The sequence below is a fragment of the Lissotriton vulgaris genome, chromosome 11 (assembly GCF_964263255.1).
Source record: "Lissotriton vulgaris chromosome 11, aLisVul1.2, whole genome shotgun sequence".
In the NCBI taxonomy this organism is placed as follows: domain Eukaryota; kingdom Metazoa; phylum Chordata; class Amphibia; order Caudata; family Salamandridae; genus Lissotriton; species Lissotriton vulgaris.
Window position 1 is genome coordinate 670,861,273 of NC_141699.1, and position 17,147 is coordinate 670,878,419.

The following is a 17,147-nucleotide window of genomic DNA, read 5'->3' on the forward strand; positions in this document are numbered from 1 at the left end:
CTTTGATCCATGTGCTGTCTCTGAATGGCAGAAGGACATTGACCCAAGATTAGCAGTTTAAAAAAAACTAGCATTTTGGTATGTAATCTAATATGTGCCTAGGGAAAGAAACAGTACCCTGGCAGAATATATGCCCAGACTGCTTTCAGTTGATGTTGATGATTGTTGTTGGTGATCATATGCTGATATTTTATATATTTTAATTCATTCTGGTTCTGGAGGCATTTTTGAATGGCAGCTCACCTTAGCACTTGCACTTTGTGTGCCGATCGCGTGGAGAGATGCTACTCCTCCCCACCTGAGTCCTTACTTCCAGTATTAGTGGCAGTATTTAAACCTCATGGTTGCCAGGCCGTGCAGCAAGTGCGCCGCCGGAGCGCCGAAGACGAGCCCATCTGCGCCCTTGCGTGTCCGGATCGCGGCCAGCGCCAGCCATGCTGCCCAGCTGATCAGGAATGAGGTAATCCAATAGTCTAGAAATGACCTCCTGTCCTTTAGAGATGAACCGTGTTCTAGAGAATATGCTATCAACCTGTCTATTAAAGCACTTCTGAGTGTGTGCTCTGGCTGTAAACAGGCTCTTGGTGACACCGCTGAGTATCCAGGTAAGTACAACCAGAAGGGCTGTAAGCGGGTTTTGAGTAAGCATGTTGCTGTGATAAGGGCGCGTCTAATCAATTGTAGATCATTGGCTAGGCACACGGAGGATATGTGGCTCCTACTTGCAGAGATTGAGTGGGATGTCATGTTCCTGACAGAAACATGGTTGAAAGAAGATGACTCAGCCGCAGTGGCGTTGGCCATCCCACCCGAATTCAAATATGCTGTGCTATTAGGGAGGGAGCAAAGAGGGGAGGTGGGGTAGCCATTATTTTAAAAGACACTTGGCAAATAGTATCCTCACTGCTACTTAATATGGATATGATTGAAGGGCTCAACTTTTGTATCAAGGTCAGCCCAATAACCTCCGTCCCAGGGTTCCTGATTTACAGACCCCCCAGACTGTGTGACAAGTATGCACCTAGAATTGTGCAACTACATTGCCCAGAAATCGCTTTTATACTCTAATTTCACTGTACTAGGGGACTTTAATCTGCATGTGAATGACCCAAAATGTGCTCAGGCAACATAGGTAGTCTCGTCCCTCTTGGGTGCTAACCTGACACAGCACGTGAAACTTCCAACTCATAAGGCAGGAAATACTCTTGACCTTGTGTTCTCAAATATACCTTCTCTGAAAACCGGCTCCCCAAGAAAAATGGCTTGGACCGACCGTTGCCTAATCCCAGTTTCATTTAATGTGGAAAAACCAAGTCAGCAAGGGAGCACTCGCTTTTGTTTAGAGAGAAACTGGAAGAAGTTAATAGGGGAGGTCTTGGGCCCAGTTTTGCAGAACAGTTAACCTCCATTAACTAATGATTTGAACGTGGACACATAGGCCTTAAATAATGGATTTTTGAGGAGATGGAATCCACTGCCCCAGCTAGAGTCACTAAATCGATGTTGAAATCTCCCTAGGGCCCTTGGTTTTCAGATACGCGGAGTAAAAAGCCGGTGCAAACGTCTGGAATGTCATTGGAGGGTGGATTGTAGTACTTTAGCCAAAGCGGCTTAAAAGTCTGCATTGAAAGAGCTCCATAAACTAATGAGAGAAGCCAGGAGGCATTACATAGCGCTGTGCATCAGCAATGCTGAGAACTCCGGGAAATAAATAGTCACGGTTGTTCATTATTTTCTTAAACCACGGGTATTAGAGATTGAGGTACAGTCTTCTTTCTCGCTATGTGCAAGAATTTCTGACTTCTTCGACAATAAAATTAGCAAAGTCTATAACTCCTGCTCTCCGGCGGTAATGACTGCTAAAACAGATGTGATCAAAGGTAGAAAACCCAAGCCCTCCCTCTCTGAATTTTCCCCCATCTCTCATCAGGAAGCCATGGCAGAGATAGAGAGATGTAAGTCCGGGTCACCGGAGGACCCTTGCCCCCCAAAAATGAGGAAGGAGCTGGCGCACTCTGTTATCCATGTGTTGTCCCACATATTGAATACATCTCTTGCCTCGGGCATTTTCCCTGACATTTGGAAGCACTCCATCCTCCTGCCACTTAAAAAGAAACCTAGTGTTGATCCAGGGGAATTGAACAACTATAGACCAATCTCACTACTACCAGCACCCGCAAAAATGCTGGAAAAATTGGTGCAGCAGCAATTGGCCAAGTTCATTGAGTGTCAAGACATCATGCATGATACTCAATCTGCGTTTCGAGCTGGCTTCAGCACTGAGACGGCGCATCTAGAGGTGGCAGAGTCAGTGAGGATGGCTGCAGATTCAGGAACATCAGGTTCGAGGCATGTGGGCTGCTAAATTCATATCTTAGCATTAGATCGCCACCTAGTGTTGGGTCCGGATGATCGCACATTGTTGTCCTGGAAGAGTCTTCGAAGTATCCTGAGATGGGTGGCTCCTCCCCTGGACTACAGTGCGCATGGGCATCGGCTCCATCCCCAGATTGTTTTTTTCCGCCATTGGGTTCGGATGCGGTCTCGACGTCTCTCCGTCGGAACCGAATAAACATCAATCTTTACGGCCAAAAGGCTTGGGTTCTTTACGTCGGTATTGTTTGCGTACGGTCTCGAGTTCATCCGTCTCTCGGAGCCGGATTCAGCGGAGTTTGTAACACTCTTCGGACATCGAGGCCTTCTCATCGCGACTCGACAACAAGTTCCCAACATGGAGCGGAGTCCGTTTAAACTCTGTCCGCTCTGTGGGTCCAAATACCCACACATAGACGTGCATCCGGTCTGTAATAAATGCCTTTCGCCGGACCACGACGAAGGCAGTTGCAGGGCCTGTGCGAGTTTCAGGTCGAAGAAGACTCTCACGATTCGGCGCGCGGTGCGCCTTGTGGCCAAACAGGCGGCCCCGGATCCAGAAAACATCTTCGACGACCAAGAAGACGAGGACCAGAGCCATCATCTTCAAATCTCCCCGCCCGAGACGGAGGTCGAGGCCGATCCGGAATATGACGACGACGGAGTCGTGGATCAAGACCTTGAATACGTCGACGAGGTAGGGGACGACAATATGGTTTATGGGGCCGCGGAAGATAGCTCAGGGGACGAGCTATGCCCCGAAGTTGACGGACATCAGGAGAGGGTCGCGGGATCGCCTGTCGGCCTTACCCAAGACCCTGGAGCGCAAGCCACGGCCTCGCCTGCTGGCCCGGCCACGGACACACTTGCTGCGCCAAGGGTTTCGAAACCGAAACTGAAAGCAACGGTCTCGGCAGCACCTAAGATGGCCGACCCAAAACCGAAACCGAAAGTCAAGGACTCAAACGTCCCTAAGATGGCGGTCGTCACCGCAAAAACACCTACACCGGCAGCCTCATCGACTCCGTCGACCTCCGGTCCACAGAAGTCGAAGAAACACGGCGATTCCACAAGGTCAAAATCGGCGCCGGAGGAGAGATCCGCTAAAAAGAGTGGCACGCACAAAACTAGCGCGTCGGCGCCGGCAAAGCCAACCAAAGTAAGCGACACAGCCCCGGCTCCAACGGGGACATCTGCGCATCGCTCCAAGGACTCGGGGTCGGCGCCGTCCGTCCCTCCAAAGGAGCACCGGAACGTCGCTTCCGACGGCAAGGCCGCCTCGTCGGTGCCAAAGACATCGGTCACCGACGCATCTCTCGTTGCTTCTTCACTACAAAGAATTAGGGAGAAGGCTTTTTCTTCGTCGACGCCAGCGCCATCGACGCAGAAGGCGGCGGACGTCCCGGTCAAGCCCGCAAGTAAACTCCTCTTCCTTCTACCGCCAAAAGTGGCGCCGAAGGCCTTTTCATCGAAATCGACGCCAAAGAAGGTGGAATCTTCTACGGCAGGGCCATCTTCGGGTCAGGTGCTCGACCAGGAAGAGGATTCGGAGTGTTTCATAGATGCGGACACGGGGAAGTTAACCCTTTACAAAAGAAAGATCACTTCGCAGCCGGTGGAATCCTATGTCATTCCCCTAAAGAAGAAAAAGTTTCCACAAGACGCCTCAGGCCTCATGGAACCTATCCAGCCTCCTATGGGAAGGAGCCCAACACCGTCTCCAGACCACTCTGAAGGTGAAGGCTATGGTGAAGATGAACAATACACGTTCCCAGTCAATGAGCCTGAGGCACAGCCAGATTCATATGATGTCATTGGGGACCAGGGCACCCAAGATATGGGACAAGACCCACAGACTTTCAGTACACGTGCGTCCCCTACAGAGGATTCTACAGGTTTTCATGCACTCATTGAAAGGGCAGCTGCTAATCATGATGTGGACATGCATGCTGACCCAGTTGAGGAAGACTTTCTGTTCGACACCTTTGCAGTTTCGGAGAAAACTGTAAAGACACTGCCTATGCTCAAAGGGGTCCTCAAGCATGCTGCGGACATCTTTAAGGAGCCTACCAGGGCGAGGGTGGTCAATCCACGTATTGAAAAAAAGTACAGACCAGCGCCTGCGGACCCTGCATACATTCGAGGACAGTTGCCGCTTGACTCCCTGGTGGTCGCAAACGCACGCAAAAGGGCCAACTCCCAATCAACGGGTGAAGCTCCTCCCCCGGATAAGGAGTCCAAAGTGCTAGAGGCAGGAGGCAAAAGAGTGGCTGCGCAGGCTGCCAATTTCTGGCGTATTGCAAATACACAGGCACTACTGGCACGTTATGATAGATCACATTACGACACACTAGAGCAGATTGTGGAACACCTGCCTCCGCAGTTTCAAGAGGGCACCAAAATGATTATACAAGAAGGGCAACTGATCTCCAACGCGGCCATAAAGTGTGCACTTGATGCCGCGGACACAGCCGCTAGGGCCATTAACACCAGTGTTATGCTCAGAAGGCAGGCGTGGCTCCGCATATCAGGGTTCAAAACTGACATTCAGACAACCATACTTAATCAACCAGTCAACCCGGATAGACTGTTTGGTCCAGATGTTGACACCACCCTGGAAAAAATTAAAAAAGATACTGAAACTGCTAAATCTATGGGGGCCCTACAATCACAGCAGTTTCGTGGCAATAATTTTCGTCGCTCAGGTGCCCGTGGAGTCACCAGAGGACAGTTGGGTCAGCAGTCACAGTTCCCTAGAGGTGGAGCACAATCCTCGTACCCCAAACAAAACAAGAGGGGCTACAGGGGAAACAGCAACAAAGGACGCGGCAAAGGAGGCAACAATTCACGCTCCTCTGCCCCAAGCAGCCAGTGACTCGCTGTCACTGCCCCCCGACCACTTAACACCTGTCGGGGGGAGAATACAGCAGTTCCTGCCCGTCTGGATCAACATCACCACAGACAGGTGGGTGCGACAGCTTATCCAGTACGGTTATTGTCTAGAGTTAAAATCCACTCCACCCAACATTCCACCAAGGCAAAGGCCTATGTCCGCAGAGCACTTGCACTTATTGCAGCAGGAAGTGTTGGTGATGCTGCAAAAAGGAGCAATCGAGCTCGTGCCAGTGGGGGAGGAAGGCACAGGGGTCTATTCCCTGTACTTCCTCATTCCAAAGAAGGATGGATCTCTCAGACCAATTCTGGATCTCCGTCCCCTCAATCTGTACATACTGTCAGAGCATTTCCACATGCTTACACTGCAACAGATTCTTCCTATGTTAAACAAAGGAGACTTCTTAGCAACCTTAGATCTCAAGGATGCTTATTTCCACATTCCGCTACATCCGTCCCACAGGAAGTACCTCAGGTTCACTATCCAGGGCACGCATTATCAGTTCAAAGTCCTACCCTTCGGAGTCACAACTGCCCCAAGGGTGTTTACCAAGTGTCTGGCGACAGTGGCAGCGCACCTCAGGAGGCAGAACATCCATGTCTATCCCTACCTCGACGACTGGCTCGTTCAAGCCAGGTCGGAACAGCAGTGCGCCGCGGACATGTCAACTACCATTCATCTCCTTCACGACCTGGGTTTCTCGTTGAATTACCCAAAGTCACACCTTCAGCCGGCACATGTCCGGCAGTTTCTGGGTGCGTCAATCAATACCCTGACGGCCAAGGCGCAACCAAACCAGGTCAGGATAGACGGCATACAGTCTCTAATCCAAAAATTCAGACCGGGACACTCACTGCCAGCAAGAGTGTTCATGCAGTTGATAGGCATGATGGCCTCCTGCATCTTCATAGTCCCGCACGCACGGTTGCATATGCGCCCGCTCCAGGAGTGCTTAGCAAATCAGTGGACACAGGCTCAGGGACAATTAACAGACCTAGTGTTGGTTACCAGTCGGGCATACAACTCTCTGCATTGGTGGACTCCACACAACCTTTGCAAGGGCCGACTGTTCCAGGAGCCAGTGCCACAGGTTATCCTGACAACGGACGCATCTCTCCAGGGATGGGGAGCTCATCTGCTCACTTACACAGTGCAGGGACTATGGACGACGCAGCAACAGAATATGCACATCAACTATCTAGAACTGATGGCGATCTTCATGGCGCTCAAGTCCTTCATTGTACATCTGTGCAACAAGGTGGTGTTAGTCCGGACGGACAACATGACCGCGATGTACTACATCCAAAAGCAGGGGGGCACCCACTCACCACAGCTGTCTCACCTGGCTCAGAGCATGTGGAAGTGGGCCATTCAGAGGAACATCTTCCTCATGGCAGAACACCTCCCAGGGAAGGACAATCAGATGGCGGATCTGCTCAGCAGATACAGCCATCAAATGCACGAGTGGGAGATACATCCATCGGTACTCCAGCCGTACTTCCAAAGGTGGGGTCGTCCAGACATAGACCTGTTCGCCACAAGGGAGAACACAAAATGCCAAAGCTTCGCCGCCAGGTTCCCACACCCCCAATCGCAGGGCAATGCGATATGGATGAACTGGTCAGGCAAATTTGCTTACGCTTTTCCCCCGACACCTCTGATACCACTGGTGGCGAGAAAACTACGGCAACACTCGATGACACTTATCCTAGTTGCTCCAACGTGGGCGCGCCAAGCCTGGTACACCACGTTCCTCGAACTCTCAGTGGTGCCGCATCAAAGACTGCGCCTCACGCCCAGACTTCTGACGCAGAACCATGGAGAAATTCAGCATCCAGATCCGCAACAGCTCAACCTGGCGATCTGGCTCCTGAAGTCTTAGAGTTTGGATACCTCAACCTACCTCCTGAATGCATGAACATCATCAAGGAGGCGAGGAAGCCGTCAACCAGAGCATGCTATGCCGCAAAGTGGAAGCGTTTTGTCATTTACTGTGCGGACAATGACATAAACCCGCTAGATGCATCTATCCCTAACATCATTTGCTATCTGTTACACCTTTATAAGTGCAAACTAGCGTTCACTTCTATTCGGATACACCTATCCGCCATCGCAGCTTACCTTCAAAACAGGCAGCATCTCTCAGTCTTCAGGGTGCCTGCCATTAAAGCGTTTCTTGAAGGTCTGAAACGAGTCATTCCCCCAAGAACACCGCCAGCTCCGGTGTGGAACCTCAATGTGGTCCTCACCAGACTGATGGGACCACCATTTGAGCCACTGCACTCGTGTGAACTGCAATTCCTGTCGTGGAAAGTTGCTTTCCTAATTGCGATTACGTCACTAAGGCGGGTTAGTGAGCTGCAAGCGCTCACAATACAAGAGCCTTTCATTCAAATTCATCCAAATAGGGTAGTGCTACGTACTAACCCCAAGTTCCTTCCAAAGGTGGTGTCACATTTTCATCTCAACCAAACTATCGATTTGCCGGCATTCTTCCAGAACCCACAAACAGTGGCAGAAAGAATGCTCCATACGTTAGACGTACGGAGGGCATTGATGTACTACATAGACAGGACACAACACTTTAGGAAGACGAAACAACTCTTTGTTGCCTTCTCACCACAACACAAAGGCAACCCGATTTCCAAAGCGGGAATAGCCAGATGGATTGTTAAGTGCATTCAAATCTGTTATCAAAAAGCCAAGCGCACTTTAACAATACCCCCAAAGGCACACTCCACACGCAAGTTGGGGGCATCCATGGCTTTCCTAGGAAACATTCCTCTAGAGGACATTTGCAGAGCAGCCACGTGGGTTACACCACATACCTTTACAAAACACTACTGTGTTGATGTACATTCCAAACAGTAAGCGGCTGTTGGGCAGGCTGTTCTCAAAACACTTTTTCAGGTTTCTGCAGCTGGCACGGGCAACCGCCGCTAATGGAGGGACTGCTATGTATTCTATGCTAAGATATGAATTTAGCAGCCCACATGCCTCGAACTGAATATGCTACTTACCAGTATGCATCTGTTCTTGGCATGTAGGGCTGCTAACATTCATATCGCCCACCCTCCTCCCCGGTGCCCGTCGCAGCTGCAGATATACTATTGTATTCAATCATTAGCATGGACATCCTTTACACTTTTCACTCCATCCTCTGCCACAATGGCGAAAAACAATCTGGGGATGGAGCCGATGCCCATGCGCACTGTAGTCCAGGGGAGGAGCCACCCATCTCAGGATACTTCGAAGACTCTTCCAGGACAACAATGTGCGATCATCCGGACCCAACACTAGGTGGCGATCTAATGCTAAGATATGAATGTTAGCAGCCCTACATGCCAAGAACAGATGCATACTGGTAAGTAGCATATTCACTATGCTGGTGATCTTGGATCTGTCTGCAGCATTTGATATGGTAGATCATTTAATGCTGATGCAGCGTCTTCAGGACATTGGCATTGGGGGTGTAGCCCTTGCCTGCCTAAAGTCCTTTCTCAAAAATCGCACTCAAAGGGTCTCTCTATAACCTCACGAGTCCAAACCCAAAAATGTATGTCTGTTAACAGTCAGATATTTTGGAAAGAAAAGAACTGGTATTTAAGCATAAAAAGATAGCTTTGAATCCCTGGGAAGCTAGAAGTGAAGGTAAAATGATGATATTCACACTTTATTCCTTCTTTACCTATTCTCTAACTCTGCAAACTTCTCTTCCTATCTTCAACTGTGGATCACATTTCAACAAGCTGTGCAGAATATCCTCCTGCATTACCTTAGATTGCTGATATCCTGCATTCTGCTCCTGTGACACAGTTCCTAATTATATCCAGCTCTTGTCACAGCACTGTCATATTTATTGCCGGCCTCAGTCTTTTCTGTGATTGCCATATTCCCTTCTGTTATCAGTGGTTTCATACCGGATATGGAAGGTTTGCATGTTGTTTCTCCCTTTACAGCCTCCCACGCTCAGTACTTCTGTGACATTTTCACCATTCATTCTTTAATGGTATGTTTGTTATGTCTAGAAGACGTAAATCTTCCTTTTTGTCTCAAAGGCATTAGTTTGGTGAAGATGTGGAGCCCATGCCACTGCTTCTATTGCAACACCCCTCAGTTACATCTATGTCAGTACTGTGCAGGATCAGTGCAGTTTCCATGCCAACAACTATAGTTCTTGATGAGTCATTTCTTTTGGCAACCTTTGTAAAGCTTCACTCATAATAAACAAGTTGAGGGCTCTGCTTCGTGCCTCCTTTCTCAAGAATCTGTTTTTCCCTCATCCTGCAAATTGAATGCTCTTGTATTGCTTTCAAATGCACTTTCTTATTACCCACAGTGTGTTATCTTTTTACATATAAGGCTACACTTCCCAACTGTTAACCACATTTTTGCAAGAGCCCAGCTTGGAGCAGTGTATTCACACCCTGGGCTCGTCATTCTATCAAATCATCGCTCAGGAAGAGCACCAACATGTCAGGTTACAGCTTCCTTGTCCATGTCCTCTAATAACACTCTTACCCCTTGTCGCCTCTGATGATTTTGGATTGTGGGTCATCAATGCTTCAATAATATCTCTAAATTTCTTCTCATTGAAGGTTTCATCTCCTTTTTAGGTCTTGCTGAGTCAGAGCATGCGCTGCTGCTCTGCGAGACATTTAGTAGGTGAGTTTTCAAAGTGCTACTGGCTTCACTCGACCGTGCACACGGCCAGCCGCCATCTGCCTTTCACGGGTCATTAGCACCACTCAGCCGCACGTCTTGTGGCTCCTGCCATGTCTGCTTTTGACCCTCGTGCGCGCACCACTCGGCCGCACGTAAACAAGAAGCAATAAGTGGGTTAATATTAGCAGCTGTTAATTGAGTCGCTAATCCAGGTGCAAAATATACGACACAAAACCTTAGAAATCTCCCCCACGATAAAGTCTCACTTAAAAGATAGTGCGCTTTTACAATTAGCACACAAAACTTCTCCTCCCATAGCCATTGATCCAATACTTCCCATTTGCCACCACTCCAAGCATGGCTGAGTTGTCACTACCAACCCATAATTAACATAGAAAAGGGCCTGCACAACATCCTTGTCACGCCCTAAGTGCTGCGGCCACATTGGAATGATAAGAGTAATGTCACAGCAGTAGAAGCCACGTTACTATTGTGCGAACTGGTTGTTTTGATGGAGATTGCTAGTCTCTAAAGTAGTTGCTCTTTTTTTGTACATCAGAGGGAACTGCTCAACATTTCTTCATTGATAAATAAAATATACCTCCGTCCCAGAGTCTGTTAGAGAAAACGCCCTCAGATGAGTGCAGGCAAGATCGCCATCTTTAAATACAGCCGGGTTAGTAAAACGGTCTGAAAAAAAACATGCCATTTCTGTCAGTCAAGTCATTAAGGCATGGGATCGACCTCGCACCACTTCAGCCTGCGAGCTGCGTTCCACGGCTAAGAAATTGCTTGCGTGATACAACTAATACCCTTCCAACACAGTGGCAGGACCCCTGGTCCTCGCCAATGCAAGACGACCCGACAGACCTACGACGCCGCCGCCCTCAACGCACTCCATGCTGGCCAGGAACCCCGCCTGCTGCCGGGCCACCCCGAAACGCATCCACGGACCCTTCACCTGCAGAACCTGCAAGTTCACCTGCCTCCGAACCTGCACCGCACCCGCCAAGCCAGACACCAGCAGCAACCACCTCAAGTGTATCCTGCTCAACACCCGCTCCGCCCACAGACACGCCGTGGAACTCTGGAACCTCCTCAACACAACATCACCAGACATCGCCTTCCTCACGGAAACATGGATGAACGCCTCCTCAGCCCCCGCCATCGCCATCCCGGACGGGTACAAGATCATCAGGAGGGACCGCATCAACCAGACCGGAGGAGGCATCGCCATCGTCCACAAGAACACCATCCGCATCTCGACCGATTCCAACGACACCTTCGCCACCGCGGAGCACCTCCACTTCCAGATACACACCGACCCAAAGACAACCCTCAGAGGCACCCTCATCTACAGACCCCTGGGACCACGTACCCAATTCAGCGAAGACATCACAGACTTAATCAGCCTGCACGCCCTCCCCTCCACCGACTACATCCTCCTAGGGGACCTCAACTTCCACCTGGAGAACAACAAGGACCGCAACACCGCCGCCCTGCTAGAAAACCTCGCCAACCTCGGACTCAAGCAACTGGTCAACACCCCCACCCACTACGCCGGCCACACGCTTGATCCCGTCTTCTCTTCCAGTAAGCACATCACCTTCAGCCACGCCACCGGACTCCACAGGACCGACCACAGCTGCGTCCACTTCAGTTTCAGAAGAACCACGACCCACCACCACCCGCAACAGGTTCCTCACAGGAGCTGGAGCAAGATCACCGCTGACCAGCTCACCACCTCCCTCAACCAGAACCCACCTGCCAGCACAACGGACCCCAACGAAGCAGCTCGCAACTTCACGCAGTGGCTGACCGCCTACGCCGACGACCTCGCACCACTGAAGAACCCTCCCAGCAGACCCAGAAGCAAGAAGGCCTCCTGGTTCACCAGCGAACTCAAGGACTCCAAGAAGAACTGCTGCACCCTTGAGAAAGCCTGGCTCCTCGACCAGACCCTAGACAACAGGACCGCCCTCAAACAAGCCACCCGCAAGCACCACCAGCTCATCCGCACCACCAAGAAGAAATCCCTGAAGGAACGACTGGACAACAACGCCCACGACAGCAAGGAACTCTTCAGCATCGTCAAGGAGTTCTCCAACCCCTGCACCGGCAACAACGACATCACTCAATGTGCGCCTCAATAAGATTGATTATTTTTTACTGAATACTTTGCGTGGATAACAGCGACATCATAGAGTGCATTACTGAGCTGTTGATTTATTCAAGCCTTTCACCTCCTAAATAGGGGTAACTCGTGTCATCATATTGATACGGATATTATTTAATGACCTAGCCAATTAAGGTTGGGACGGAATTACAACCAGCCAGAAGGCTAAACACCCTTGTGTATCTGCCCACCAGCCCTGAGGAAGTCGTTGGTAACTCACAAACGATGAAACACGTGTTGGCGGCGAGAAATATTACAAGATACCATAAATTAAAGATCTCATGAAGAAAAATGAATGTTTTGTTTCTGAAAAAGTAGTATTACTGTAAAATATTTTGCTGTGGTATGCTAGGGACTTGGATTCTGTTTATTGATCTACCTGAGGGCATTTGGATGATTGACCCTTCTCTAAGCACCCATATTACTGATAAGTAGTATATTGATATTCACAAACTAACTGAATATTGGTTGCGCCAATTCTATCCAGTACTTAATCATCCCAATGTATCCTAGCATTCGAAGTGTCGTGCAGATGGCAGCGGCTGCCTCAGGCAGGCATCATCATGAGTTTACCATCATCAGCTGTGCAAGGTTTTGTTTGTGCACCACGAGAAAGTCTCACAGTCGAATCAATCCTCCCACAGTGGAAAAGGTGAACACATATTCTCTGCGAGTTTACATGTTACAGTGGTCGTCTATCAGAGCGGCAAATGTCTGCAGAATGTTTCACTGCAAGTATTCCTTGAGACATAAATTGTTTTACATGTCTCAACTGTCACTCAAATGTTGGGGGAGGACAACGCTGCATGAAGTTGCACAGATTTCGCTAGAAACGTACGGCGTTGCCCCCCCCCCCCCCCCCCCCCCCTTACACACACACACCTCTAGGAATGACCAGAACTTTGCATCAGTGTACGGGGCTCTCACTAGACAAGAAGCAAGCTTCACCTTCCTTCAGGCCCCCCGTGGATGCTGAAAGTGAAAGCCGTCGCCATGCGCCCTGTGTCTGGCCCAGAAAATGTATATTCCTTCCAGACTATCGCCCTCCTGGGAGTTGGAAAGTCACGGAAAAGCTGCACGTTTAAAAAGATGCACTCAGTGAGAAGATATGTTAAATGCAAACTGTGCTCTCTGCGCCCATTGAAGCCATTCTTCTACCAGCTACATCCTGGATGTCATGCAGTTGTAATAAGCGGTGTGTTGCTGTCCCCTGTAGAGCGCTCTTTCATTGCTTTTTCAACCCACGACCTGAAACCAATGACCTAAATTGAAACACACCCGTAGTCCAGGGGTGCTGGAAAGAAAAAAGTCTCTGCAAAGGGATAAAAACTATTCCGATCCACAGGTGTCCTGGAAAGTTTGTCACTCGGCTAGATCTGCACCAGGGGGAAAACTGGCATGAGTAAAGTTTGCAAAGTTGGATTAAACCTTGAAATCTACAGTTTTGAATTAGCCCGCTTTACTGCTGGGATTAGGCGCTCGGTGCTGACAAAGATTATACCATTGGCGGCGTGGACTATCAATACAAAGCTAATGACTTCACGCGCAGCCGAGCAGTGAGACATGCTGCGCAGTCTCCGTCTTGCATGTCTCTCACTGACTCTCTGCCCCAAAATATCTTTTAATTCACCCTTCATTGCCTACCTCTCGTTCCTTCCTTATCCTCTGTCTCCCAATGCTCTCCTCGTGCTCTATATTCATTCCCTTCCCACCAATGGCGCTCTCCCCCATACTCCTTTTCTTTCATTCACAGCATCTCTCCCTCTTCAGCCCGCCCTCCTTCCCATCAGTGGCTTCCTGTCCCATCCTTAACACATATCCGTCCCTTCACCTCTTTCGCCTTAGCCCGCTCCCTGCCCTCAGTAGAATACTATCTTCCTCCTCATGACTTCTTCCCTCCTACTCTTCGTCTCCTCCCTCTTCATCCCACCCCTTCCCTCCAGTTACTCCTCTCTCCCTCTCTGTCACATCTTCCCTCCCAGACCAGTTTGCCTCCCTCACTCATGATCCCACGCCCCTTCAGTCCCTGTCTCACTACACTACGATAAAAAAAAGCATTGGCATAGCCAATAGGTCTCGCTTTTGGGAACTTATAAGTATTTAATTATGCAGCACAATATCCTTGGTGCAACAACATGAAATGTTGCATGGTTAAACACTTATAAGGTCTCAAAGGCGAGACCTATTAGCTATGCTAATGCTTGTTGTAGTTTAAGCCAGCAGCCTCAGGCCGCCGGGTGTCGGTGATATCCTGGCTTCTCCCCCAAGAAATGCCCGCTCACTATAACGAATAGGTTTCTCTCTTCCATCACTTATCATTTGAAGAGCGGCACCTGTATTTTGTAGCCCGATGGCAGCTATTTCATAGCATGGTGGCTCTACCTCAGACAGTTGGATTTTAAAGAGGATGAAAGCTACCGGCCTATCTGTCTGAGGACGGAACGACAAGGTAGATAGTGATAAGTCAAATGAGAGAGAAGGCAAGCTTGAAGAAAAAGTTGGAAATATGTCCGTCACGAACGTGGGATTTAGAAGCATGGAGTTTTTCCAGGAGTAACTTTTATGTGTTGTTTATGGAGGTTGAGTTAGGGTGGTAAAGTATGAAGATTGTCTGTTCTGAAGAAATTATTGGCATTACTCAGTGCTGTCAGATTAGACAATAGCAGTGTGGATTTTAGCAGAAGGTCGAAATGTCATAATGGCAGATTCATGATTTGGCTGCGGATGAGCAGAACATATTTTTTGATGTTGGTTTGGAGGAATTTCTTAGAAGAATACCAGATAGATATCAATGTTAGTAGTCTAGTAGATGAATTGAGAGTGATGGTTGTGATGCGACAACGGTAATGGTGGTTTGAAAATGGTAATGATGATTGATACCACCGGTTCTGCCCTGTTTCTGGTTATTTTGGTGAGTGTGTGTGTGAGAGATTTGTTGGGAGAAAGGTGCATGGTACATTCTGTCTTTCTTGGAGTGAAGTATTGGAATGTTGTGAGAGATGGTTTGTTTGGAGTTTTTAGTTTGGTGTGGATAACTGCTTGCAAAGAGGAATGTTTTTCAGTTGGAGGAATCTCCCTTTTGCTTGGTTCCTCATTCCCATCACATCCTAGAGAGTACACCTGGTTTTGGAAACGTGGTCCTCAAGACTAAAGAGGTATTATTGCTTTATTACTTGCATCTTTTACAAATAGGTGTTTGTGATGCTATGTAGAAATGGGATAACCTGTAGGGAAACCTCAATTTCTCTTAGCTGCCCAGGTGCCTTAGAAAGATCTCTAGGTGAAACATATTACTTTGAACCAACTCTACAGATTTTCAGTGGCATTGGCCAGTGAAACATCAAGGGTGGATTTCCTTGGACCTTCAAATGTCAATGCCTAGCCAATGTAATTACATCATTGTTTTGCCTTCACCCTCAGGTTCGACTCAGCAAGAACTATGAAAAGGCCCTGGAACAGATAGACGAAAACCTCATATACTGGCCGCGATTCATTCGGCACAAGTGCAAACAACGCTTCACAAAGATCACCCAGTATCTAATCCGCATCCGTAAACTTACCCTCAAACGACAGTGAGTGACTTCAGGCTTCTCATGTGTGTTTTTCCTAACCATTAATGTTTTCCTATTTAGAGATTCTTCCGGGGCGTGGGGGGAAATGTTTATTCTGTAGCTTGACCGGAGTGCTTTCTGCAAAGTTTTGAACTGTTTACTTAGGGTAAAGTTTCATATAAAAACAGGCATTGTCAAAGATAATAGGTCTTGCATTTGGGACCTGTTGGCTTTGGCAAAGGTTTAATGATGCTGTGCAGCATTGCTAAAAAGGGGAAAAAGGCGCTATGATACGACCGCAGCACCATTTTGTAAGCGAGCGCACCTTTCACATTCGAGTGCCTACAAAATTACACTTGCCGTTTTTGGGGGTCTCGCCTAGGCAGAGCTTGCTCCCTCTCTTCGAGACATGATATATTCACTCTGTGGGCTTTCAGCCTGCCCACCGCTTTTGATTTTTTAATTCGATAATAACCTTTGTTATATGTCACCTCTTCTCATGTCTTGCTCCCTCTCATGGAGCATTGGTGTATTACTTGAATCCTTTTACTTTAGTGCACATTGTTTTCGTTGTAGAGTGCCCATGTTTAGGAAGGTTCCGTTTTCTTATGTTGTGTTATTGCTAAAGCTTTTGGGAGATATGTTCTAAGCTTCTTTTTTTTTTTTAAGTGTGCTTTATTTGTTTAGCAAGGCTTTACCGTGTTGATGGTGTTTTTGTAACTTATGTGCTATTTTACATAGCGTAAATTCTACCTGAAGGTATCGAAGGGCTTTGCAAAATCGCCTGTTGCATTAGACACAGGGACACAAGCGTGGAGCGATTTATTGATTTACCCAGAAACACAGAATGTTGAGCCTCTTGGGCCTCCCACAAGACTCAAACCGCTCTAGTCCATACCGACGCGGTCGGCAACTCTAGCCCTTACGCTACATCCTCTCCCCTCAAGTTCAGCATATAAGTTGGTTGCCACTCTTTTGGAACGCACACTTATAATGCATTCCTATTATGCATTCCAGAGCAGTGTCGGCCATCTTGTTTTCTACTACTGCAGCAGAGTTCAATGGTGTGAGTTTGTTCTGGGCAGGAACCAGTGTCCTCCAAAAGGGAGTTGCATGCAATGCGATAGGTAAAGAAAATAACAATACCAAAAATATTTTCGTTCGGATTTCTAAACGAGACAACCAAGGCATCCTACTAGCTTCACACCCTAGTTATTGATAAATCAGCACGTGCAATTGAAATTGAACAGTGGTATTTATGAATCAGTGATTACTGGGATACTTGTAGATCTTTTCACATGAAAAGCACTTTAAAGCTGTGCAAGTAGATTAATGAGTCAAGTTATGGGCTATAGGTCAACCAGAGCCTAGAACTGGAGACTACCTGTGCCACAAACTGCACTGTAAACTAAAGACATACCTGCCCCCTGACTGTTGCTCTATACTCTCGTATATCCTGATTGTGTGCACGCTGTCGTAACCGTAGCAA

The 17,147-nt window shown here is 48.4% G+C and overlaps 1 protein-coding gene across 1 annotated transcript in view; it reads left to right on the top strand.

Annotated features, from left to right (window-relative positions):
- The window catches only part of MAK16 (MAK16 homolog), a 109,916-nt gene that overhangs the window by 60,669 nt on the left and 32,100 nt on the right, over positions 1–17,147 (top strand). The window contains exon 5 of the mRNA XM_086943770.1: positions 15,528–15,679. Within this exon, the coding sequence (XP_086799896.1) occupies positions 15,528–15,679 (152 nt within the window). The remainder of the gene's footprint in view (positions 1–15,527; positions 15,680–17,147) is intronic.